The following is a 27,862-nucleotide window of genomic DNA, read 5'->3' as shown; positions in this document are numbered from 1 at the left end:
AGCATATAGGTAGGTTTCGTAGTACTTTGGAGCCTAAGAAACATCCATGCCGTATTTGTGATCCAGAATACTTACAAAGACTCACTTTGACCTGCAAAGATCTCTCACACAATCATATATGAAGGTTATGCAGCTAACTCTTACACAACCATATAGGAAGATTTCGGAGCCTAAAACACTCTCACACCATAATTGTAACACAACAATACTTAATAACACTTACTTTGACTTTCACAGAACACTACACCACTTTAAAAGACCAAAACTCTGTTATCGGGCCCTTAATGAAGTGGCTATCAGACCATGCTGTCCAGCAAGAGAGGTGAAATCAAACACACGCGGGCGCACACACATGCACACAACTTTCAAAAGAAGGCCACAATTCTGGCAATGCCAATGAACTACAATAAAGTGTACTGCATAGAAGAAATAATCAATCACATCTACAAATAGACAAAAATGTTGGTTGCTAAAACGGCAGCACCACACCACTAGGTATAACTGAAGTCACAGCATTTTATCACATTTCCCGAACTAGAAGTCACTAGTCTCTAAAAGAAAGTATTACAACTCGTACATTAGACATAGACAAGCAGTTTGCTACTTAAGTTTATTTCAAAACCACTGTATACAAGAGTGATGAAGAAGTGCCGCACACATCAATAGTTAATGGCATTTAAAGCCCTTGCATATGGAGAGCCAGATGATGAGGATGAGAATGATCACAATGCCAAGAACAACTAGCTTCACTTTCATGTTCTGCAGCCACATTTTCCTCCTGAGCTGCTTGCCTTGCTTCTGAAAATTGTCCGCCTATGAAAGAATGACAGTAAAATAAGAATTCAATAAGCTAAGTTCCATGACGACTACTCGACCTCATCAAGAAGTTGGCAGTCCTGAAAAGAAGAATGATGAACAAAATAAGCCCATGACTACTCCTTACAAAACACTTGCCTGGAAACGGAGATTTTCGGTCTTATCAACCAGCAACTCAATTTTTTCTCCTCGGTCAAGAACCTGCATGAATCGAGGCAGTGAACAGAGCAAGTACATAGAAACTAAATTAGCTAATCGTTGTAAGATTGGGTATGCAATAACAGCTTCCATAGAAGAATGCTGTAATGCCAGACATGCAGCTGGGCTTGGCTGCACATGGATGGCCAGGTGTGTGGGTATGGGTGTGCATGGTGCATGGGGGTGGGCTAAGGTCCTGTGTTCATGTGCCCGTGCATGAGTGATGAATAGAGTTTTGAATGCCATAGCCAATCCAGCAGATCACATGATCCATTTGACAGCATTGAAGAGCAGGGAATAGGACTAGTCAACTCTGTATCTCTCGGTAGGAGCCCTGTGCTCTGTGTGTAAACCACTACACCAGCACACACACACACAAACTCTGTCCACCAAGCACAATAGATGCAAGAAATCTGCAAACGCAGACTTACCATAGATAGTAATATTCCTTCCCAAGAATCAAATATAAAGACACCAAATCAAAACAAAGAAAATACTTCACATTTTGAAAACACTCCGCAACAAGGAAATTTTTTGACAGACATAAAGCAGAATAAAAAATGCACATGAATGGGAAGGTGTATGGGTATGGGTGTGCATGCTGGGTGCATGGTGCATGGAGGTGGACTAAGGGCCTGTATTCATGTGCCCGTGCATGAGTAATGAATGGAGTTTTGAATGCCATAGCCAATCCAGCAGATGACATGATCCATTTGACAGCATTGAAGCGCAGGGAATAGGACTAGTGAACTCTGTATCTCTCAGCAGGAGCCCTGTGCCCTGTACATAAACCACTACACCAGCACACATCACACACCCACACACACACACACACACACAAACTCTGTGCAGTAAGCACAATAGATGAAAGAAATCTGCAAATGCAGAAAAACAAAACTTACCATAGATAGTAATATTCCTTCCCGAGAATCAAATATAAAGAGACCAAATCAAAACAAAGAATATACCTTCCACATTAGAAGGATGTTGAAAAACACTCCACAACAACATACACATTAGAAGGAAAATTTTTGAGAGACAAAGCAGAATTAAAAACGCATAAAAAAGATAACAAAGAAGAAGTGAAAACTTCGTTACATTTAATGTGCAACTGATTGAGTAACTACACAAACAGAAACTTCTTTGCGTTTGATCCAATACAAGACCAGACAATGTACCAGGCCTGTGCCATCCTAGACAGAGTAAAGAACAGGCACCAGGGATTGACTTGTTCACCCATGGAACCACTCCCCACAGGATAGGCTGGGTGCTATGGGGTTCCTGCGTAAACAGAACTGCAATTTTCTGCTGCACCTGGTCACTATGAGCGACTGTCCCAAAGGAAATGTTATAGAGACTCTATGCTGTGGGCAAGTGGCTCCTCTACCCATCATGGAAGATTCTACTATGAGCGACTGTCCCAAAGGAAATGTTATAGAGACTCTGTGCTGTGGCAAGTGGCTCCTCTACCCATCATGGAAGATTCTACTAACCTTAAAGAACCTAGTTCCAGGTCCGACCATCCACAAGAACACGCAATAGCAATCATATACAGAAGCAGAGGCAAAAAAAACTTAGGCTGGTTACACAGAAACCCCTGACCATCAGCGAGGACCCTTCAGGGATGGATAGGCAATCTTGCTGTCCACCTCCCCACCCAAAGTCACATTGGTGGGGATACTCTGTAACCAGCCTTTGCACAAATTTAAATTTGATGGCAGTCAAGACACATGTTCAACTGGTTATTCAAGCTAAAGCAGCTAGCACCGAATATTCACCTTCTCGATATTTTCCATCATGATGCCTTTCACTTCAGAAACTTGAGCCTTGACTTTGGCAATTTTGTTCATCTCTTCAGGGTGATCAACACAGTATTGCATATGGTCCTTCAACTTAGGCCTATAGTTTCACACAAAAAAGTTATGACTGAGTGAAAAGAACTAATCGAACTAGCTTGGTTCAAGAATCCTACACTTTCAAAAACAAATCTCATAGTTTTGTTAGAAATACACACCCAAATTCTCTATCAAGACTATGAGCAACAGCAGTGTCTGCCTTCCCACCTCCAAACCGCCGCTTGAAGTCATCCTTGACACGCTCCAGGAATGCAAAGGGCGTTTGTCTTCCAATCGTCTCATCAGCAACGACCATGTAGGCTGCACATATTAATGTAACATCACAAACAAAATCATTTAGATAAAACTTTAGGAAAACATCTTCCAACAAAATAATGAGCAGCTAGATGGTGAAAAAGGATTCAGTCAATAAGCAATTGATGTGCTCAAACCTTACGTTCAAACCCAATATGAGAAATGTGTAGCGCTTGTGCACCCAACCCTAGATGATGCTTGTTGATTCACTACTTGCACCCCTATAGGATGACTGCATACTGGCACTTGGTATATAGTTCAAGTCTTTGTAATCCTTGAATAAATTACATACGAAGATATAAAACAAGTAGAAGTACATGTAAGTAATTAATAGTGCCCAAGATGTCACGATTGTGACTTAAGTCTCCTTACACATTATTGTTTGTTAGTTATTGATTATTATCTCAAAGGACACTTAAGAAAGGTCGCAATTCTTGCTTAAGGTTATGTGAGCAGACACATCCATTCAAGGAAAGCCATGCCTCCACACACAAGGTATTCACCTGACGACTCTTCAATGTAACGATTTGGCCTCTATATAAGAGAGCCTTGATGTCAATGCAACACACCTTAATTTCTGCATTAGGCTGTTAGAAGTCATCTCCTGTCTAGATTTATACACCAGGGCCTTTGTTGTGGGTGTGCCCGCCCTTATGAGGTGTTTTATCATTTTTCCCCACTCTCCGTATTTTTCCCCTATTTTTTCCCATTTTTCTGAGGCTTGGGAGGGCTGCCAGGTGATGCCAGGAGCACTCTGAAGCTGGCCGACTGCATCTGTAGCAGTCGTGGGCTGTCTGAGTGCTGGCCGACTTGTTCTGTGCAGACATGGGGCACCAGATGCTGGCCGACTGCTGTTTTTCAGCAGTCGTTGGTTTTGTCCAGTCGTGGGCCTCTTCCAGTGCTGGCCGACTGCCCTCTAGGGGAGTATATATAGCTCCTCAGCCCCCATGCCTTATTTGTATCATATTCGGGATCTTCTTGTGTATATCAGAGCAGAGTTACACGCCTACATCTCTCTCTTTTTGTGCTGTTTTTTCTGCCTGCGTTTTTGCTCTTGTGTTCCCAGATTTGGTCATCATTTCCGCTGCATATTCTGACATGGTATCAGAGCCTAGGCTCTAGATAGGTCTTGGGATTTGTGTGAGCAAGAGGGGGCTGTTTTGTGGCTGATTGGTGGACTGTTTTGGGCTGATCGGGAAGAGGAGAAGCAAGAGGAAGGCGGGCTGATTTGCTGGACAGCCACTTGCAGGTATCAGTTCTTCTTTGTTCCCACCCACCCACCCTTTTCAGAGTACATCCCCGCTATGGCAGATTTGTATGAGATGGCCGAGAGACATGTGAAGATCCCGACACTCCCCACGTTCCCGGTGGACCGTCAGTTAGACGGGAGCAACTACGGCATATGGAAGGTGATGATGGAATCCGTTCTGGAGTCTTACGACCTCGCCGATTTTGTCGTTGTTGGTGTTCCACGGCCGGAAGTAGAGGTAGGGGAGTTACCGTCAACCCGAAAGGACCGGGAGGCCCAGACGCAGATGTGGGATCGCGTCAATGCCAGGGTCCGTTCGTTTATTTTCCTCAACTGCACACCACAGGTAATCAATCATGTAAAGCACATGACGCTGGCCAGAGGTATATGGCAACATTTGGCTTCTCTGTACAACAGGGTATCACCCATGAAGAGGATTTCTTTGGAAGTACAGATGCGGGTTATGAGCCCTGCAAAGTCGGCGACGATGCGGGAGCATATTAACAAGCTGCAGGCTCTTCAGCAGGAAGTTCTCCAGGCTGGGAAGGAGATATCGTCAGAGGACATGGCCATCACGTTGCTGTCACATTTGCCCTCTTCGTACTCAGCATTCTACTCGTCGTTGATTACCAGTGGCAGGCTCAGCACCATCACGTGGGAGGAGCTTGTGCCCATGGTCTTGGACCAGGAGGAACGATTTACGAACCCTCCTCAGGGTGGAGGTTCGGAGGCCTTTACTGGCCAACAGTCGAAAGGCCGTAACTCGGGCAAGGGGAAGGCTTCGTCGGAGAAGTCTTCTGAGAAGATGTCCGTTAGTGACCGCGAGAAACTGAAGGCAGAGAGGACCTGTAATGATTGTGGCGAGAAAGGCCACTACTGGAGGCAGTGTCCCAAGCGGAAGACCGAGAAGGGTGAAGACTCCTCAGCAATCATGAAGACTCCGGCTTTTGTGCACCTGGAGGTGATGGACACCGATGCTTCATTTTCTTCAGGCAGGGAGGAGATTGGAGGACTCTCCGCAACGGATACTCGGGAGTGGATTCTCGATAGTGGTGCTTCCAGGCACATGACTCCTTCCCGTTCCGGTTTACAGGATCTCTGCAGGCTTTCTGGTCATATTCTTACTGGGGATACGTCCACTATCCCAGTTCACAGTGAGGGCAGGATGGAGATAGTTCCCGATGGCAGAGGGGGGCAGCATTCCTCCCAGGTGTTGTATGTTCCGGCACTTGGTTTTCATCTGTTGTCAGTGCATCAGGTTTGCAAGACTGGCGTACGGGTGGAGTTTGATGAGCATTTTGTTGCTCTCCGGGACAAAGCAACAGGCCAAGTGGTTTGGGAAGGTGGAGTGGAGAATGGAGTCTACAGGCTTTCAGCACTCTCTCTCCCAGGTCCTCAAGATTGTGATGAGTGGCAGTGTGGCAATAGCTACTCAGGTGTGGATACGCTGCAGGTGCGGGCTTTCCGAGACCAGGTGGTGGATAGCTTACCAGTAGATGGCAGCAGTTGGCAGGAACTTTCCAGTACTGAGGTTGGTAGTTCTTGTGTTCGTAAGTCAGAGGAAGCTGAACAGGTCACTTATGCTCTGATGTCTCGTCGTGTTCGGGACATAGAACTTCCAGTAGTTGAGGATGTTCTTTCCACGGGGACCTTTCGGAAAGCCAGGCAGGTGACAGGTGCTTACTTGCAGAAGGAGGTGGTTTCTCCACGCTTTGTGGTTCCGGATTCAGAGGGGGTGGTTGACAGGTTTCATCAGGCTTCCAGGACTTGCTTGTGCACCGTAACAGGTGTTGATCCTTGTGAGCAGTGTGATGTCTCTGTGATTCAGAAGCTGTATGGTTCATGGATCTGGTTGATGGACACCGGATTGGACGGGAGCTTCCTGATGAGGCAGTTGAGCTCTTGGTTGCAGATGTCTCTTTGTGAGGCAGGATTGCGTTTCCTGTGGTTTCTGCGGCATGCGAAGGATCATAGACTCTTGTACACAGGAGGGGGATTGTTGGATGGAGTCCGACTCCGCGGTTGGAGTGACTTGGTTTGGGGAGGAGATCCGGACACGAGGAGATCTACTTATGCCCGAGGAGCAGTTTTACGGAGCATGAGGAGGTTACATTGCAGGTTTGGGCTTCCACTGGAGGAACCCTTGGTCATCCAGAGGCACTTTGTTTGTGAACAGATTGTTGCTGATGACATCTTGCTGGAGTTCTGTTCGACGGAGGACAGTACGGTGGACCTCTTCACGAAGTCGCTCTCAGGATTTGCTCAGGCGGCACCCCAGCTCCCAGTGGTTGGTTACACAGCCAGGAGCTGAGAGGGGGTGTTAGAAGTCATCTCCTGTCTAGATTTATACACCAGGGCCTTTGTTGTGGGTGTGCCCGCCCTTATGAGGTGTTTTATCATTTTTCCCCACTCTCCGTATTTTTCCCCTATTTTTTCCCATTTTTCTGAGGCTTGGGAGGGCTGCCAGGTGATGCCAGGAGCACTCTGAAGCTGGCCGACTGCATCTGTAGCAGTCGTGGGCTGTCTGAGTGCTGGCCGACTTGTTCTGTGCAGACATGGGGCACCAGATGCTGGCCGACTGCTGTTTTTCAGCAGTCGTTGGTTTTGTCCAGTCGTGGGCCTCTTCCAGTGCTGGCCGACTGCCCTCTAGGGGAGTATATATAGCTCCTCAGCCCCCATGCCTTATTTGTATCATATTCGGGATCTTCTTGTGTATATCAGAGCAGAGTTACACGCCTACATCTCTCTCTTTTTGTGCTGTTTTTTCTGCCTGCGTTTTTGCTCTTGTGTTCCCAGATTTGGTCATCATTTCCGCTGCATATTCTGACATAGGCTTCCCAAAGGTCTTAATCCTGTGTTAATGTCTAAACTATAGGAAGAAATCATCACAGACTCACTGTGATATAAGAGCAAATAAGCTCTACCTGTGAATTTCCATGCCTTTCCCTATAAATAATAGATAAGATAGAAAGGGAGAGAAGAAGAAGAATCCAGCCATTTCACCAAAAAGAAAAGCAGAATCAAGGATGCTCGACAAAGCTTGCAGCACTGCATAATGTAGCATGTAACACTTTATGTTTTCCCCTTTCCTACGGATACGTGTGTGCCTCTTCAAGATATTATTTCGGTAAGATACTCTTCCTCCTGAGCAACAAAACCCTAACCCTAGCAGCTTGCCCTCAAGCACACCGTGTGTCAAGACCCGAGATCTCTCTAAGATGCAAACCTGCAAAACAGCCATGAAACACAGGAAAACGTAGCAAACGCTAACCCTAGAGAGCAAAGAAGAAACAGGCCTTGGGTGCAGGAATACTCGCCATCCACCCATGCTGATCATGACTCGATCAGCCCCACCAAGCCCGAGCTAGAGAACCTCGTGGAAACTGCCAGAGCCCTTGGCGTCCCATACTGTCGGGTGATCACGTGCGCTGCTAGCTCCACGCTCTACATCTCCATTGGCTGGTGTGTGACTCTATGGCCCTGTCACTCCTTATATAGGCTCAGGGAAAAGTGCCCGCCAATAAAATCACACAAAAACAAAAAGTGATGCTGCTGACCCATGTTCCCACGGATAGCACTCTAGCTCGTTATCTGCCTGCCTGTCCCTAGTGTGCACATGACATACTCTCTTGAGCTCACAAAAACTCAGAAGTAGTCAACTGGCAACACTAGAAATGACCCACTATGGATCGAAAACCCATAGTCTCGAGGACAAAATCCTAGGCAAAAAAAAAACATGTCAAATGAACCATCTGAGTAACTCTACTCTGACAATGCTGCCAATACTCAAGGTAAGCAACATGCTTCCAGTGCCCAAGGTAAGCAACAACTGTCCCAACAAAAGTATCTTCCATTTAACCACCATGCTTTAATCTCAATGTCCTATGCTCTGGGGAAAAACCGAATACTCCGAAAAAACCCAAAATCTACTACTGAACTACAGTAGTCTCTTCCCAAAAGGGGACATATCAAATCTTCTTTCCAAACTCGGAAAGATCAAATCCATACTTCCAAAACTCGGAGGAAGCGAAGTCAAATCTAACTTCCCAAACTTGGAAAGTCAAAAATATATGCTTTTCAACCGCGAAAAGCTATGTTATCTTAACTCAAAGCAAATCTGACCTTCCCAATCTTGGAAAGTCTATGAGAACCTTGGACACCACAGACTTGGTTATGACGAAAGCTAGCATATATCATAACTGGCTGTATGAAGCGGAAAGTATCTATCCCTCAAAATGATGAGGTAGCCTTGCGTTTGTAGGCGCAAAGTCCGAAGGAAGCCTGGACATTTGGTGTAACCCCGTAGCATGGGATGGATCATGGCGTCCCACACCACCATGATACACCCCATACCCGTGCTACGATTACTACAAAACACCAGTTTGTGGATCTGTCACGATCTATCAAAAAGTGGAATGCCAATGGCTGACCAAGTGCCACAAACTGAAACAACTGCTCTCAAAAGAAAGAACTCTATTCGAGACTAATGACCATAACTTGGTCCAAGGATTAGACAATATCTGTGCGCAAAGAACAACTACCTTGACTAGCTTCCCAATCGAAGTATATGTCTAAACCTTAAAATCTTGAAAACTAACACTTGTTTCCAAAGGTTGCACTCTCATGAGTTAGCTCCTAAACAACCAAAGTGTTACTGTCGTGGGATATGAATAGGCATGTACACTTGAAATAGCTTGCGTAGCTGTACACACATCTGCTACGGCTATAAAGCTGGACCATCAAAGCTTTAACTACTGAAAAGCTAAAAAGAGTTGCATATTGTGGGTAGGCCCATAACCGGCTTGTCATGCAATCTGACAATAAACCCCAATATATAATCTTAAGCTTGACGTCCTGCGCCCCCGCTCCGGTTTCGGCAGCGGCTCCCTCTCCACCTCCCTCGCCTCCCCCTCCGCCCGCCTCACCTTCCCGGGAGACCCTGGCAGTTCCCTGGCGCTCACCTGCAATCCGGAGAGCGCTGAGCACTGACCTCGCTCGAGCATCACAGAGGAGACCTATGCCGATTAGGGCCTCACGGATTTCATCTATCCGCAGTCGGCTGAGTCGCCTTGGCATTAGACAGCGCTCGGAGGCCTTTGATTATACCTTCACACGGCTTTTTGGAGCAGAGGCCCCCCATGAGCCAGCACCCCTTCGAGTTCATGTAGTGATACCTCCGGCCCGCGGGGAGGAGGCACTAGACTCAGCGGTGGCCTTCTCGTTCCCTCTATGTGGACCTTGTGATCGGGAGTGGACTCTTGAGCTCGCTCTCAGCACTTTGAAGACTCAGGCAGTTGAGTTTTCTCACCACATGAGCAATCTGGAGGTGACAGATGTGATAGGCCGACTTTGGGAGTTGGCTCATTTTTTCTTGGATCCCGGGAGTGTGGATACCTCAGGGATTCGGCATTTGGTCGTGCGCATAGTGGCAGACTTGGCACGCGACCCTGGATATGTGAGTATACACGAGGTTTCTCTGTCAGAGCAGGAGGCAGTCGCCATGGGCCACAGCCACTGGCGCCTGATCCGGGATTCTTGCAGTACACCGGGTGGGCAGATTCGCAGCCGTTCGGATGGGGACTACTCTCCATCCAAGCCGCTTGCAAACGCCCGCCGTACGGCTGAGACAGCATCCACCTCAGCAGGGCATCCATGAGGATCATCTCATGGAATGTACAGGGCCTTGGGGAGCACACTTTATACGCTATCGAGGTTGCTTGAGGCAGGAGCTTCAGAGATGCCTGGTTGGTGGCAGCACTGACATTTTGATGATGCAGGAGCACCACTTGGGTGAGAGCAGGATCCGGAGATATGGTTCGGTGATGCCTGGTAGATGGGACACTTTTTGGTCTGCAGGGTTTGGTCCTTTGGGTGGACAGGGAGGAGTATGCATGGTTATTGCAGATGCATGGCGGCAGGCCATTGTGGATCGAGGGATCATTGTGCCTGGTAGAGCACAGTATGTCATTCTGAGGATGCATGGTGAGCTATTGGGTGTGCTCAACATCTATGCGCCCAATCATGCTAGTGCCAGAGCAGAGTTCTGGACTCAGGTTACAGATGCATTGCCAGAGGCCGCACATTGGTGTGTTGGGGGAGACTTCAACATGCTTGAGGACCCGGCAGATAGGGTGGGAGGCAGTCATGTTACAGTGCACGGCACAGAGCTTGCAGCTTGGGACCGGTTTTGCATGTCACTGAGGATCACTGATGCATGGCAGCATGGGGCTTTCTCCCGGTCTTAGGACAGTCTTAGTTTCTCTCGGTCGGATCGCCGGCAGGGAGGGACTAATCTATCACGGATTGATCGCTTTTATGTGGGTGACTGGTTAGGGGAGCGAGGGGGCTCCGTCGGCATTCTCGCTGGCACCTCATTTTCAGATCATGCGCCAGTTATATTGACATTGGAGGAGGGGACACGGGAGCCCAGCTTGCAGTTGAGGATCCCAGAGAGGGTACTTGCAGATCCCAGTCTCGCTGAGGACATTGAGAGGATCTGGCATGATAGTCAGTGCGCTGACCAGGATGCAGCGGGCCAGTGTGCCCAGGGACTCATTGATCTTAGCTCTTTTCTACACGCTGCAGCTTTGACACGACTGGGAGAGATTCGCGAGCGGGAGCAACGGCTGAGACGCAGCCTTGCTTCGCTACAGCGCCTTCAGGAGCAGCAGCCTGCATGTGAGTGGGTGGCGTCCCAGTTGAGCCAGGCACGCCAGGAGGTTAGAGAGGTAGAGGAGCAGAGACATGAGTTTTACTATCGTCGTCAGGCCTCTCAGTGGACGCAGCTTGGTGATAGAGTGACTGGGGAGTTTTTTGAGATCACTGGACCCCGTCATGCGCGAGCAGGAGTCCGCCAGCTTGGTAGACCGGATGGATCGGTAGCTACTGAGCTCGGGGAGATCAGAGCCATTGCCACTGCATTTTATAGTGACCTGCTTTCAGCGGAGCCTGCCACTGAGGATCGAGATGTTTGCAGACAGACTGTGTGGGCTTGCATGATTTTCTCCGAGTTTATGGAGAAGTGAATGGCCATAAGATTCACATTCTTCTAGACCCTGGCAGCTCACACAACTTTGTTAACTACAAACTTGTGCAGAAGTTGAGTCTTGATACGACACCCAACGATCATACCTATGAGGTACGCTTATCTGCGGGAAGGTAAGTTTGGGATCGAAAGGTGGAGATGCTTCCAATCCAGATTCAAGACTACAAAGATACTTTGGAATGCTATGTTATGCACCTAGAAAATGTAGACTTGTTATTAGGGATTGAGTGGTTTAAGACTCTTTAAGTCTAGATAGATTGGTCTAGTCATATTTTTTCTTTTCAGCATAGGGACACCCAGTATAGTATTTTAGGTGATTGTATACATCCCTCTCAGGGACCTCTTGTAAATACAATTGATTTTGAAAATATAATGGATTCTTCTTTGTATACCGCTTTCCATTGTGTATTGATTCCACTTTCCATTATCCTCTCCCTAGATCAGATGACCTGATTGACCGGTTAGCAGGAGCGAAATATTTCACGAAGATAGATTTACGTACTGGCTATCACCAGATACGTATTCATGAAAGGCATGTCGAAAGAACCGCCTTTCGGACTAGGTATGGCCATTACAAGTTTCTCGTATTACCTTTTGGGTTAACCAATGCTCCAGCCACTTTCCAGCAAATGATGAACGATCTTTTTCGTGAACATTTGGGAAAATTTGTAGTGGTGTTCCTGGATGATATTTTGATATATAGCCGTACTCTTGAGGATCGTGTCAGACACCTCACGATTGTCTTATCTATTTTAAGACAGAATCAACTATATGCTAAATTAAGTAAATGTGAGTTCTTTCTGACAGAAATCATTTACTTGGGACACAAGATCACTCGAGATGGATTGAGCATTGACTATGACCGAGTTCAGAAGGTTTTGGACTGGCCAATACCGCGTACAGTGAAACAACTTCGTTCTTTTCTCGGTTTTGTAGTTTTTCTTCAGAAATCTGTGCGAGAGTACTCTCAGCTCACACTATCGATGACCGACTTATTGAAAGGTCGTGGACGTAAGTCAAATCAGCCTATCACTTGGAATAATGATTCGGATATGACCTTCAAACTTTTGAAAGATAAAGTCAAGGAAACACCTATCTTAGCATTACCTGATCCTAGTCGGCCTTATGTTCTTGAAACTGATGCCAGTGACTATGCTATCGGGGCTGCTTTATTTCAAGATGGTAGACCGGTTGCTTTTGAAAGTAAAAAGCTAGACGACACACAATCTCGTTGGCCAACCCTTGAGAAGGAGCTTTATGCTGTGATTCATGCTCTCAAGGTTTGGAGACATTATTTATATGGCTCCAAGTTTGTGGTATTGACTGATCATCAGTCAATCAAGTATGTGTGTGACGCAGATGATTTGAGAGGAAGGAAAGCTCGTTGGGCGGAGTTAATGCAAGATTTTGATTTTGAGATCCGTTAATCGGAAAGGGTCCATGAATAGTGTTGTAGATGCGCTTAGTCGAATTAGAGAGGTGAATACTTTGTCGTTCACCGAAATTTCTACTAACTTATTTCAGTCATTGAGAGGGCTTTGCAAGACTGATAGTTATTTTGGTCCATTTTGGCAGAAGATCCAGGACGAGAGCTCATTGATTCACCAAGACTCAATGACTGAGCAGTCTACCATTCAGGCTGCAGGAGACCAGTGGATGAATCCGAATGGTTTACTATTCCGTAATGACAAAATTTGTGTACCATAGATCCCGGACATTAGGTCCAAGATTCTTAAGGAGTGTCACGACGCCCCTTCTGCTGGACACCCTGGGGTACACATGACGCTATCGTTAGTGAAACACACTTTTTATTGGCCAAAGATGAAAGGGTATGTAGAAGATTATGTTCTCAAGTGTCAAATTTGTCAGGCAAATAAAGCTGAACGCTTTAGACAGGCTGGGTTGTTGCATTCTTTGCAAATCCCAAGTAATAAATGGAAAAGTATTTCCATGGATTTTATTACCGGATTGCCAAGAACACATCAAGGCCACGATTCTATTTGGATTGTGGTAGATCGCTTGACAAAAATGGCTAGATTTTTATCGACCCGGAAGACTATTACAGCTACGCAATTACAACGGCAGTTTATCGAGCAATTGTTTAGACTGTACGGGTTACCGCAGGACATAGTCAGTGATAGAGACTCTAAGTTTACGAGTGATTTTTGAAAACTTGTTTTTGAAAAGTTGGAAACAACTTTGAATTTGAGTTCCTCAGATCATCCTTAATCTGATGGCCAAACTGAAAGAGTGAATCAGATTTTGAAGGATATGCTTCGAGCATATGTATCCAAAAGACAGAGTTCATGGGAGGATTATCTTCCTATGTTAGAATTTGCATATAGTAGTACTAAGCATACGAGTACAGATTTTAGTCCTTTCATGCTTATGTATGGTTTTCAACCTAGATCACCTATTACAGTAGGATTCTCATGACTTCAGCATGATGCAGCACATAATTTTTTGCAAGATATGCAGGAAATGTTACAAGACCGAGACAGATTTTATTCTAATAGACATCGTTCACCCAAAGAGTTCTCTGAAGGAACGATGGTGTATTTGCGAGTTCCGAAAGATTCCGAGACTTTACGGACAGGTCGATCTCCGAAATTATCCCCTAGATACTGTGGACCATTTCGTATTACACGACGGATTGGTTCAGTTGCATATGAATTGGATTTGCCTTCTCATGTGAAAATTCATCCTGTATTTCATGTCAGTAGACTTTAGGAAGTACTGGGTGGAACAGATCAGTTAGTTACTCCTCAAGAAATTATAGATGTCGAGGACATGACATTTGTTCCGCACGAACTTGAAAAGATTCTTGGATTTCGTGAAAGAAGATTGCGTAATACGCTTATCACGGAATACAAGATTAAGTGGAAGGATCGTCTTGAGGAGGACGCTACATGGAAGACATTGACTACTCTTCAGAGAGATTACCCTGGCTTTTTAATGAGCTCAGGAGTGAGCTCTTAGAGGAAGGGGAGTATGTCATGTGCACAGTGTGTATCTACCGTGTGCTACACGCACGCAAGACTGGTTTCAAGGCTTGGGGAAGCTTGGAGCTAGGCAGGCTGATTGACGAGCTGAGTTAGGGATAGACTAACAGACGGGCACCCAAGTATGGACGGGCGGGCACCCAAGTATGGAAGCCCGATGACCGGCCAAGAGCCTATAAAAGGGTGGCCAAGGTTTGTTATTGAGATATAGAGAGTCTTGCGAGTTTGTGAGAGCTCTATGGTCTTGGAGCCTAGATCTAGTGCAGACGTGCACCTGCTTTACGCAGCCGAGGCCGGCAGCAATCTCGAGGCCCGCGAGGGTAGCTTCGTGGCGGTATGGGACGTCGCGAAGAGGAGATTGGTCAGTACGTCAACCTAGTTAGCTTAGCTCGTGGCTCGGTGGGGACAGCCAAGACTGTGGGCTTGCCCACGGCTGTCATGGTTGGGAGGTGAGTCAGGCCTGCACCCCCTTGTTGTTTGTTTGTTTGCTTGCAGGTTTGAGTCTCGTACCAGGAACGATCACGAGGAGATCCTTGGGGATTTAACAAACATCATCAGTGCCCAATAGTGGGTGTAGAACTTTGTATCAAGATATGCTCTCTCACACACACACATACATAAGAGCATATATTCACATAAAGCCCTTCGTACTGAGTTTCTGTCAAACCTCTGGAGATGTAGGACAGACTTAGCCATAATGAAGCCTAGCACTAAGGAAAGTAACAAATAGAAAGAATTAGTACAACAAATAAGTAGTTGATAGGACAAATGCACCGCTAAAGATAGAAAGAATTAGTACAATATCAACTGGCCGCAACTCGGACAAATGCTACAATCCAATGACAAAGCGGGTTCTCATTAGCAGAGTTGTGATATTTGATGAGATAGCCAACTAGTATAAGCAAAGTGAGAGTGTCATGATTGATGACATTAATACTAATGAGGATGTACATTTACCTTTGGAGGAGTCCACTAGTATGTCTGGCCCATATGAGACATCTAGTAGTGATAATGTGAGTCCATGGTCAAGACATGAGGTGAGCACTGAGCGTAGTGCATTAGATATAAGGATAAAAAGAAAGTTGAAGGCATTGGCATTGGGAATGCAGGTTCTGACTCATCAAGTTCAAACAAAGAGTCTTGATGATGAATTGGGAATCTCAGTGGTAAGAACTCCAAGTGTGAGAAATGACAAGTATGTACCGCCACATGCTAGAGCTCAGGGAGCTCGTAGTGACCCACAACCATTGAGGAGGTCACAAAGGGTGAGATATCTAATACACATATTCACATACAATGGGCATGCTATGCATTATGCATATATGATATCTATGGTTAAGCACATGGAGCCTTCTTGTTTTGATAAGAAGGCTATTGGCAAAGAAGCATGGGACAAAGCTATGGATGAGGAGATGAGCTTTGGCACATAATGATACTTGGAATTTGATTGAGTTAGTTACCAAAAGGAAAGAATGTGATTAGACGTAAATGGGTTTACAAAGTCAAATGTACGTGACATGGATCCGTGGAAAGATATAAGGCAAGACTAGTCACTAAAGGCTATGCATAGACACACAGTCTTGATTATGATGAGACATTTAGCCAGTGGCTAAAATAGCTATAGTGAGATCTATGATTTCATTGGTTGTGTCTAAAGGTTGGGAATTGCATCAAATGAACGCTAAGAACGCATTCTTGAATGGGGAGTTACAAGAGGAAGTGTTTATGGAACAGCCAAAGGATTATGTACACCCAAACTTTCCCACATATGTATGCAGATTAAAGAAAGCACTATATGGGTTGAAACAAGCACCCCGAGCATGGAGTGACAAGATTAGCACGTATCTTGTGAGCATTGGATTTTATGTGGAAAGTTCAGACTCTTAACTATGTGTGAAGAAGACAGATCATGGTATGGTGGTGATTGTCATTTGTGTGGATGACTTATTTATGTGGATGACTTGATAGTCATAGGTGATTGTGGGGATGACATTGCCAATGTGAAGGTAGCCTTAAGCAGCGGATTTGGGAGAGCTGATATTCTTTCTTGGCATAGAGGTTATCACGACATCACATGGTATTTGGGATATGCCTTGGATATGTTGGCAAAGTATGGCATGACTGGATGCAAGCCTATGGCAACACCATTGGAGCTGAACATAAAGCTAAGGGTTAATCTTGGTGAATCGTGATGAGTTGGATGATGGTACTATGTACAGAAAGAAGGTCATGGACTTGATTTACTCGACCAGATTCATATTATGAAGTGGGACTAGTCAGTCAGTTTATGTAGTCCCAAGAAGCCACATTCGGATGCTATCAAGAGGATCATAAGATATGTGAAGACCATTGCCCATTATGGTTTATTCTATGAGCATGGGAAGGATGTGATGGTGTATGGCTACACAGATGCAAATTAGGTAGGTAGTGCTTATGACAGGAGGTCTACTAGTGGATATGCATTTAGCATGGGAAGTGCTGCAGTGAGTTGGAGTACCAAGAAGCAACCCACAGTTGCTTTATCTAGCACAGAGGCAAAGTATCGATGAGCAGCTATGGCTGCATGTGAGGTGGTATGGCTGAAAAAGCTATTTGGTGATGTGGGACAGCATCATGATGGAGCTGTTGTCATACATCGTGACAACATGAGCAGGATACAGTTGGCTGGTAATCTGGTTTATCATGCGAGGACCAAACACTGAAAGAAAGTGAAGCAAATATAAAACACAGACGTAGGCCTAGGTACAAGACTTGTAAATGCTAGAAACTGATGTTTATTGCTGAAAACTGAGCACGAGGGAAGCCCGTAGGTGCTATACAATGATAAGAAGTAGAAGCAGAAGCAGTTGCTAATGACCTCAACAAGATGCAAAAGAATGAGATGAAATGGGAGAAAGGGGGTCAACCCTTATATACTCCCCCAGAGTGCTGGTCGGCCAACTGTAGCAGGCTTGACAGCAAACCAGTAGCATAAAACGCTCTAAAAATGCCTTAAAAATGGTTAAAAATATTGAATAATATCTGCTAAAATATGCCAATGCAGGGTCTCATAAAATGACCAGTACAAGCATGAAAAGGTGATGTAGACCCTCTGGACATGATATAATCCAACACCTCTTCTTCAGTGCCAGAGGTTTTACGGTCCAATACCAACACGCTGAAGTAACACCTCCATAGTAGCTCTCAGAAGTGGTTTGGTGAAGAAATCGGCCACATTGTCCTTGGTAGAATAGTAGACCAGCCGAAGAAGTCCCAACTCGATCCACTCACATACAAAATGATAATGCACTTCAATATGCTTGGATCATCCTCGTATCACAGGATTCTGAGCTAGAGCAATAGCACTCTGAGAATCCGAGAAGATAGGAACCGTGGAAGTGTTGGCACAGCACAAATGCTCCAGAATCTGATGAATCCAAAGTGCCTTAGTGGAGGAGAGAAGGTAGGATTTATACTCAACCTCGATGGAAGAAGTAGAAACAGTCCTCTGCTTTTGAGACTTCCAAGAAACCAATCCAAAACCAAGCATGAAGCAATATCCAAATGTAGACCTCCGAGTATCACTGCAGCCTGCCCAATCAAAATCTATGAAGCCAACCAAATCAGCACCACTAGAGTCGGTGATGCTATAATCTGAAGTACATCGAAGACAACGAAGACCTCTCAAAGCTGCCTGCCAATGAGACCTTCGAGCGGCTGAAGAGAATTAGCTGAGGACACTTGTAGCATAGGAGATGTCTAGACGAGTGTTGGGAAGGTAAAGCAATGAGCCAACAATCCGCTGGTACTCTATGGAATCTACCAAGGGTGTATCATCCTCCTTGGATAACTTGGCATTGGGATCCATGGGACAAGAGAGAGGTGTACAATCTGACAACCCATAAAGTGAAAGCAACTTCTTCACATTCTTCTGCTGAGAAATGAAGATACAGTCATCTTCATACCAAACCTCCAACCTAAGAAAATAATGTAGAAGGCCAAGATCAGTCATCTCAAATGTCTCTGAAAGCTTGGACTGAACTTGCGTGACCAACCAAGTATCTTAGCCAGAAAGAATGAGGCTATCAACATACAAAACAATGACACAAATATCTCCATCAAAAAGAAGCACATAGAGATTGCTATCAACATATGCCCTCTCAAAGCCAAGAGATAACAAGAAGGCATCAATCTTCTGATACCAGGCATGGGATGCTTGCTTGAGACCATAAAGAGCCTTCTACAGAAGATACACATGGGTGTCCTGTCCCCCTGAATCACAAAACCAAGAGGCTGCTCAACATAAACTTCCTCCTCTAAATCTCCATTCAGAAAAGCAGATTTGACATCCATCTGGAACACGGGCCATCTGAAGTGTGCAGCTAGAGCCAAAACAATCTTGATGGTGGTATACCTAGTTGTAGGAGCAAATGTCTCATCAAAGTCTTCACCTGCCTTCTAAACATATCCTCGAGCAACAAGGTGGGCTTTGTACCGTGGTACCAAAGACAAAGTGTTATTCCTCGCAATAGAGGCCATCTCTGCTTCCATGGCTTGCCGCCCCACTGCGGCTATGAAAGAGCCTCCTCTGGACTCTCAGGCTCATCGATCTCCTGGAGAGAACTCATGAGAGCATAATTCACTGTGTGATGAGATGTGGAAGCCCGAGATGAACAGTGAGGTCCAGGGGTGGTGGTAGAGATCTGGTTATGGAGCTGTGCATCAATGAGACCAGAATCTCTAAAGAGTTGTTGAACCCACCGAGGTAGGCCAGCCTTCCTCTCAAAGCGTGAAGCAGAAGATCCAATTGTAGTAGAGGACTCATCCGATGCTGCTGGAAGTGGTGATGAAATAAGCACTGGTGAGGGTAATCCGGAAATCAAAGCAAGACTCGTAGAGGGACTGGGAGCTGCAGAAGCTGGTGCAACAAGAACAGGTGGCTATAAAGTAGCAACTGGCACCGAGGTTGCAGCAGGGGGAGGAGGAGGAGGAGCTGGACGTGGAAGAGGTATAAGATCACTAGCATCTGCTTAGAATGGATCATCCAGAAAGTTGAAAGATGCATCAGGTGGAGAGGAATCAATGCCAAACAAGCTCTCATCAAACCGAGCATCACGGGAAATGATGATGTCATCAACCTCCAGATCCCAAAAGCAGTACCCTTTGGATCTCAAACTATAGCCTGTGAAGATCATCCTCTTTGACTTCAGTGCGAGTGTGGTCCTTTTCTTATCTAGGACATGCACATAAGCAACACAATCGAAAACACGAAGATGAGAAATAGACGGCTTGTGTCTTGTAAAAGCCTCCTCCAAAGTCATCCCCTCAACCGCTTTTGTGAGAGAGCGTTTAATGAGATAAACTGAGGTAGCCACAACTTCACCCCAAAAAGCAGGAGGGAGACCTGCATGATGCAACAAAGCACGAGCCATCTCTTTGATGGTCTGGTTCTTCCGTTCCACAACTCCGTTCTGCTAAGGATTGTAAAGAGCTGTAGTCTGTCAGTGATGAATGCCCTTCGAAGCAAGGAAGTCATCAAATGGTACAAACTCACCACCATTATCAGTCCGGAGGAATGAAACTCTACCCCCAAACTGATTTTCCACCATCGCGATCCAAGTCCTAAAACTGGCAAAAGCATCTAACTTGCGAACCACAAAACATACCCAAACTATGCGAGTGAAATCATCCACAAGAAGAAGAAAATATCGAGCCCCTCCAAGAGACTCAACCTCCGTAGGTCCTGCAAGATCTGCATGTATAAGCTCTAGTCGGGTTAGTGGCCTCCTCTAGAAATGCATCTCAATCATGCTTGCCCATCATGTAGGATGAGCAGATGTGTGAGAGAGACCTGAGCTGAGGTAGTCCACTGACAACCTGCTTAGAAATGGGTACATGACCGAAGCGAAAATGCCACAGAGAAGTATCTGCCTCAGAAACCAAAGCCATCAAGGGGGAGAAAAGCTGATGAATATGGGAATCAGTGTGAGGGATCTTAGAAGAAAATTTGGTGATCTTGTAGAGACTCCTATCATGAACTCCATTGGCAACAACCAAGAGAGTCTTCCTATCGATTTCTTTGATGACCTCATCATCAAAGTACACACCAAGTCCCTTCTCAGAAGCTTTGTATACTGAAAACAGATTTTTGAAAATCCGTCATACATGTAGAACATCATGTAAGGTGGCATAGGAACCCAAAGAAACATTACCAACACCGGTGACAGGGAGTGAAGAGTTGTCGCCAATACGAACTGAAGAAGAGAGAGTCTGGTAGTCCTCTCAGAGATGGGCCTAATTGGTCATGTGGACAAAAGCATCACTATCACCAACCAATTCCACCGCTTCAGGTGTGTCACTAACGTCTTCAGGAGAAGTCATATTTGTGATCACGAGAAATGAATCCTATGAAGAAGTGGATGAATCTGTGACTGCCATGTATGCAAATTTAGCAGATCCCTCCTCTAAAACTTTGCCTTTATCTTTGGTGTTGTCCTTGTCACATGCTTTAGAAGCATCCTAGGCTTTATACTTGGCTTTGTGTCATGTGCACAGATGCCCATGGACAAGTTCCTCAGCTAGTCCAGAAAAGGCAGCCAGAAAAAAGGACCATTAGAACCAGAAAATGGAGCACAGAGAGCTGTTGGTAGTGTAGACTGGAGCAGGGCCAGAGGAGAAGGCTGTCGGCTGCAAGATAAGGGGACTGTCGGCTGAACAAATGGAGTCGGCTGTACCTGGAAAAGGCGGCTGCAAGTATCCAATATTTTAATGAAGATTTAATGCCAGTTGGCTGGTCCGACAGCAGTCGGCCAGCTCCTCCAGCCATACAAGTGACTATAAATAGCAATGGTGCTCATCATTTATCTCATTCAATCCCACTAGGGGGTTTGGATCCTTAGAGGTCCCATAGGGGACAGATTTTAGGGTTAACCACCTTTTTATGAAGGCAGCCAAGGGCTGCAAGATATGTACCTTTTTGTACCATAGTATATACTGAATTTCCAGCACTTCTCACTCTCTCTCTCTACCTGCGTTTTTGCATCAGATGGTGCGTTTTTGCATCAGAAGGTTTCCAAGAGTGTTTAGGGCTGAAAGAAGACTTCCCAGAGCTTCCGCACGTTACATTGGTATCAGAGCATCAGGCCCAGCCAGGCTAAACGTTGATTCAGTCCCATATGATGGTGTACAGGTCCAAGGTACAGGAAAGTACACGGATTCGAAGCCCACGGCAAGAACACAGATCGGGAAGAACTCCCAGGAGGTTTGTTGGTGGTGTTCCACAGTGCCAGATGGGGATGGCAGTTCCGTGAGCCAGATAGGTTCTCAGGTAACGGTCCCAAGGGAGGTTGATCCTCCAAGGGTGATGTGAGAGTGCCAGACTCAGTTCCAGGAATGAAGACCAAGAAGGTGTTCAGAGTCAGGGCACGAATGGATGGTGGACTAGAGGAAACCAGAGGCATAGATCTTCATCAGAGACAGAGTGGTTTGGAGAACACGCCGGGATTTCAGAGAAAAGGGTTTGCCAGGGATGGATGATGATAGAGGGACTTCGGGAAAAGGATTGGGAGGATGACAGTCATCCAAGAGCAGGTTGGAATCCCGTCATCAAGTTTAGCAGAGGGGGATGTCATGTGCACAGATGCCCATGGACAAGTTCCTCAGCTAGTCCAGAAAAGGCAGCTAGAAAAAGGACCATTAGAACCAGAAAATGGAGCACAGAGAGCTGTTGGTAGTGTAGACTGGAGCAGGGCCAGAGGAGAAGGCTGTCGACTGCAAGATAAGGGGACTGTCGGCTGAACAAATGGAGTCGGCTGTACCTGGAAAAGGCGGCTGCAAGTATCCAATATTTTAATGAAGATTTAATGCCAGTTGGCTGGTCCGACAGCAGCCGGCCAGCTCCTCCAGCCATACAAGTGACTATAAATAGCAATGGTGCTCATCATTTATCTCATTCAATCCCACTAGGGGGTTTGGATCCTTAGAAGTCCCATAGGGGACAGATTTTAGGGTTAACCACCTTTTTATGAAGGCAGCCAAGGGCTGCAAGATATGTACCTTTTTGTACCATAGTATATACTGAATTTCCAGCACTTCTCACTCTCTCTCTCTACTCTCTCTCTACCTGCGTTTTTGCATCAGATGGTGCGTTTTTGCATCAGAAGGTTTCCAAGAGTGTTTAGGGCTGAAAGAAGACTTCCCAGAGCTTCCGCGCGTTACACTTTGGCTGCTCAAGAATCATCACGACGAGCAAAGCAGCGAGCCTCGGTATGACCTAACCTACCACAGTAATCACATTCATTGCTTTTGTCCTTGGATTTCTTAGAATCCTGTTTACCATTGCCTTTGCCTTTGTTTTTCTTGTTGTTGTTGTTGTTGTTGTTGTTGTTCCCTTTTCCACCTTTGCCTTTGCCCTTGTCAGAGGCAACAAAAGCAGACTCTGACTTGCCTTTTCCGCGAAGCATACACTTGTCGTGGAGATAACTCACAACTTTCTCAAAAGGGGGAAGAGAATCACGGAAATAAATATTATCCCTCAAAGAATCAAAGGAATCAGACAATTTACCAAGTAGTTTATGGATGGGATTGTTAATGGTGCTCCCGTACTCCTCAAGCTGCAGCTTGATACGTGTGAACTCTCCAATCTTCTCAATCAAGTTATCTGACTCATTGATTGTAAGCTTCTCCAAATCTGACTCCAATTTGGCAATCTTCACTGTCAAAACTCTCCCGTACCTCCTCTCGATCTCTATCCATATCTGATGAGCATTACTCCGGGTAGAGACAAATTGTGCCTATTGTCACCAACCAGGGCATTTCCCAGTGTGAAAGGAGTCTGCTGGACTCCAGGATGTCTAAATATTTGGAAAGTACAAGCTTTGGGAATGGGGGATTATCCTAGAATACAAAGGACCACACTCCTCAAATTTAGGAGAGTTGCTATTTTTGGCCCGACTCCGATGGAAATTCTATTCGCGTCATTACATCTAGAATCGAGTAGATACCAAGAGTTGGCAAAGTGCCTATAACAGAATGTCTACCAGTTGGGATATTTTGAGAGAGAAAGTTTATGGAAGGACGCATCTCTTAGATTGGGACATGTGGCAAGAGAGTGGACCAAAGTGAGACAAGTGGCCTGACACTTGTTAGAAAGTGGATCAAAGTGAGACAAGTGGCCTCACACTTGTCACTTCAGCTTTTGTGTGACTCTCCACTTGTCATCATAGGCTTCTCTTTCTATTACAGGCTGCCCTAATGATGGCTACTCTCTTTCTCTCTTTCTTGAAGGCTACCCCATGAAGAATATCGGCTGTTGGGGACTGTTTTGGAGTCTTCCATTGCGAAGAAATACTGAAGGCAAGGGTATTTAATCATTTTATTATGATTTCTAGCCACTATACTTGTTGTACCAGTCCTTGTACTTGTTGTACTTGCTGTACCAATCATTGTACCGGCTGTACCAACCATTGTACCTATTGTACCAGCATTTGTACTTCCTATACCTGTTGTACCAACCACTATACTTGGTGTACCAACCACTGTACTTGTTGTACCAACCATTGTACCTACTGTACTAGCATTTGTACTTGATGTACCAACCACTACCTGTCGTAGCAACATTTGTACTTGATGTACCTACTGTACCAACCACTGTACTTGCTTTACTAGCCACTGTACCGGCTGTACCAACCACTATACCTGCTGTACCAACCATTGTACTTGTTGTACCGGCTGAATGGAGTGTTGTACTTGCTCTACCAGCTCTATTGCATGAAGACCCGTGGTTTTTGGGAAAGAATCATGTCATGAGCAAGCATTGCCATGAACATTCTCAGTAGCTAGTCCAAAAGGGGCAGCCAAAAAAAGAGCATTAGAACCAGGACTTGGAGCATAAGGTGCTGTTTTGGCTAGTGTGGACTAGGAGAAGGGGACAAGGATGACCTGTCGGCTGCAAGTGGGTACTGTTGGCTGCAAGAAGGACTGTCGGCTGTACCAGAGCAAAGCAAGAGCTGTCCGCTGAAACAAAAGGCTGTCACTGAACCAAAGCAAAGGCGGCTTCAAGCTGCAGGCGCATAAATGCTTATGATTACCAGTCGGCTGGCTGACTGCTGCATACCAAGTGTCCAAGAGAATATAAATAGCACATGTGCTCATTGGATAGATCATTCTCTCTTATGGAGTGAGTCTTTAGACTAGGAGTATTTTGGTGTATTCCACCTTTTTATGAAGGCAGCCTATGGCTATAGATTAGGGGTAACTTTTTGTACCATATGAATATACTGAATTTCCAACTCTCTCTCTCTCTACTCTCCCTTTTGTGTGCGTTTTTGCATCAACATGTTCTCATTGGTGTTTAAGGCTGAAAGAAGACTCCCAGAGCTTCCGCGTGTTACAAATCAATACCCACACGGAGGTATATGGATTATATTGTTGGCTCGGCATTTCTACAGCATGTGTTCCGGTTTGGTAGCCTTGTGTTGGGCTGTGTTATGGCATTTGTATATGGATAATCCGGCATTTCCCATGGGGAGAGTAAGGCCCTCAAAGCTTGTACATGATTATTCTCCTTGGGTAATAAATTACTCCAAGGGGGAAGTCGGCCCATTCCGACCTCTATGCGGTGTCACATGTGCCAGCTCCATTTTCAGCATTTGTGGATGTTTTGTCCAGCTTTTATATTTTATGCAAAGTGATGATGGATATGTGTTAAGGCTGTAACCATGTTTAAATGTTTTAATTTGCATTGATGGTATTAACAAGTGTGTCAAAAGGCCCTAGTCCCCCGGATGCCGCAAGTTTCACTTGTATAGATGGAGTCATGCAATGGATGATGATAAGATGAGCCCAAGCATCCAATATGCTTCTCAAAGCAGGTTCCACCAAGTGAGGTGTGGAGATAGCCATCCACACACCGAATCCTTTCAGCAAAACAGCTGAGTGAAGACCAAGTATGATAGTTTGTTGCTGTAAGCTTCATGGAGTCACAAACTTGGCTGATATCCATTACCCTTAACACAGCGGTGGGTCACCTATCAAAATTGATCATGCTTGTAGCTAGGCCTTTGGAACTGATATGAGAGCTTAATGATGTACTGGTTCTACGTACATACCCTCAGAGAATGCTTCCTCTAGCTTCACCTATTGCAAACCACTCCATATGCTACCCTGCTGCATTCTTCTGCCGGAACAGTGCACCTTCCTTGGGACTATGCTTAGTGGGTTGAGCCTAAATGCTTTGATACCAATGTTGCATGCGCGGAAGCCTTGCTGTACTGATCCACAACCCTAAGCCTAATTAAGAACAAGATGCTGAATAAACATGATTAAGACAAAGGAAAGAGAAGAAGAGGGAGATTGGTGTCAAGGGTTTTCTTTGTATTATATGGTACAAAAAGGTTACATGGTTGTCTTTACATGCTTGAGCCCAAAGGGGTTGACCTCTAGCCCCTTACAGAACTTCTACTGATAGCTAAATTGATGAATGAATGAAACTGCTGAATGAACTGATTTATGCCTTCATGCTTATATATGCTGCTGAGGTTCAGGTCGGCCAGCTGCAAAGGCTGCTGTGGACCTGAACTAAGGGATTAAATCCCATTTAATAATGTGATAAGCATTAGATGCTTCCCACACTGCTGCCATGCCAATCTGGCTGCTGCTTAGACCATCTGCTGGCTGCCGACGACTGAATGCTGCTGGCTGCCGACAGATCATCTAGACCCTCCTTATGATAATGATGATGCTGATGCTGATGCTGAGGCTGCTGATGATGCCGATGTGGATGATCATGATGATACTATTGCTGATGCTGATGCTACTGATGTTAATGCTGCTACTGTTGATTCTGATCCTGATGAAGATGGTGTTGATGACCTAACTGCATGTCCTAGCTGCTCGATTAATCAAGGATTAGACTGTTCATGCTGGAGTTTAGCCATGGCACGGGCGTGCACGTGACAAAAGTAGCTGGAAGCCGTATGACACCTTCACCGCTTGGGCTATCACCTCATTGCCGTCCGAGACTACCTCTACATAGTTGTAAGCAAGTAAATATGCTTCACGCAAGCTCACAATACAGCACTACATGCTATTGAGTCACATGTCTTTTTTACCACTAGGACACTGTCATGAGGCCGCCCTGTCCAAGACTACTTCTACAAAGTTGTAGGCAAGTACATATGCTTCACAATACAGCACTACATGCGACTGAGTGAACAAACAGTTAATAGTAGAGCCAAGCCTATGGTTTTATATAAAAGAAGCAACTCGCCCTTATGATTGATTGCTTTAACAAATTCAACGTTCGCATGTCTTTTTCATAGCCTTTTCTTTGTCCCAAGGAAGACATGGGGATAAGGTGCATATATGGTGAATTATGACTGGGACAAGCATGATTGACCGACAATAGCCAAAAGCAAGGGTGGAAGGGGTGGCTTGGACAGCTAAAATCCGGCCGCAAGGTAAGGCCGCCTTACATTTGGAACTATGGGCCCTGTCAGTCTAGAGGGTGGCTTGACTATACACATGTGGCCTGCCAGTCCAAAATTTAAGCCAGAGGGTCAGGAGGCCCTCGGTCTGACCACCTCACCTTCTACATAAGGAGATGCTCACTCTAATGGCATCATAAACATGCTGCATGTCCAGGGAAAATATGCCCAAGCTCCCACCAAAAATTGAGGTCAGAAGAAGGTCTGCCAATCTTAGGGGTGGCTTGGAATGCCCGAGCCTCACAACCTGCAAATCTTAAGGGTCAAGCCCTACCGAAACCAGCAGGGTGAGGTTGCACCTGGGACAAATCCATTCAAAGGAGTAACTCTTGTAAGAATTGGTCTTCTAACTATTATATGGCATCAAGACCATGCTTTATGTTCAGGGCAGGGAATATATGCACGCAAAACCTTAATTCTGACTATGGTCTTATTATGCTACATCATGCAGGTCTAAATCAACATGGTGAGCCCAAGAACATCAGGAACAAAGGGGAGGAGGGGAGGGAATGGGGAGACTTACTGAAGCCATCCTCGACGAGGTAGTTGAAGGTGTGCTGGTCACAGGTGTAGGTGAACTTGTTGTTGTTGGGTGGAAGCTTTTGGAGGCACTGGGCGGCGATGGTGCTGAAGTTGCCCGTGAAGTGGGTGTAGTCCGCAAGGACCACGCTGCCCCGGGCCACGAAACTGTAGATCAGCGACTGCTGGCCCATTTCTGGCGGGGTCTTCTGCTACTGCAGTGGAAGAGAAATTTCGATGAGATCGTAAATGGAGCGGAGAGAGAGGAGGAGACGCGGCGGGGTCACTGATTGTTCAATGGGAGAGGGTCGGATGATCGGATCGGATCGGAAAGAAGCAGATACAATTGTTTCAGCGGGCTACCCCCAGCACTTGAGTTCAAAGAAGGGGAGCCGAAGTTTCCAGCTGGCTAAAGTCAA

General features: G+C 45.7%; 1 protein-coding gene across 1 annotated transcript; it reads right to left on the bottom strand.

Annotated features, from left to right (window-relative positions):
* Positions 1-397: 397 nt before the first annotated feature.
* LOC147637461 (vesicle-associated membrane protein 721-like) lies at positions 398-27,862 on the bottom strand. The gene is made up of 5 exons (XM_086799254.1): positions 27,448-27,862; positions 3,029-3,170; positions 2,793-2,913; positions 955-1,017; positions 398-813 (listed from the first exon to the last, which is right to left on the bottom strand). Exons 1-5 carry the CDS (start codon positions 27,635-27,637, stop codon positions 667-669), a joined length of 663 nt encoding a protein of 220 aa, XP_086655380.1. The 5' UTR covers positions 27,638-27,862; the 3' UTR covers positions 398-666.

Source organism: Cibotium barometz, chromosome 6 (genome assembly GCF_041138505.1).
Source record: "Cibotium barometz isolate CiBa-2024 chromosome 6, ASM4113850v1, whole genome shotgun sequence".
NCBI classification, from domain to species: Eukaryota; Viridiplantae; Streptophyta; class Polypodiopsida; order Cyatheales; family Cibotiaceae; genus Cibotium; species Cibotium barometz.
This window is presented reverse-complemented; position numbering and strand designations above follow the sequence as displayed.

Coding starts and splice junctions, on each gene's coding strand:
- LOC147637461 (XM_086799254.1), bottom strand. CDS start 27,637: ATGGGCCAGCAGTCGCTGATCTACAGTTTCGTGGCCCGGGGCAGCGTG. Junction 3,171..27,447: donor CCTCGTCGAGGATGGCTTCA/GTAAGTCTCCCC, acceptor TAATATGTGCAG/CCTACATGGTCGTTGCTGAT. Junction 2,914..3,028: donor AGTCTTGATAGAGAATTTGG/GTGTGTATTTCT, acceptor GTGAAACTATAG/GCCTAAGTTGAAGGACCATA.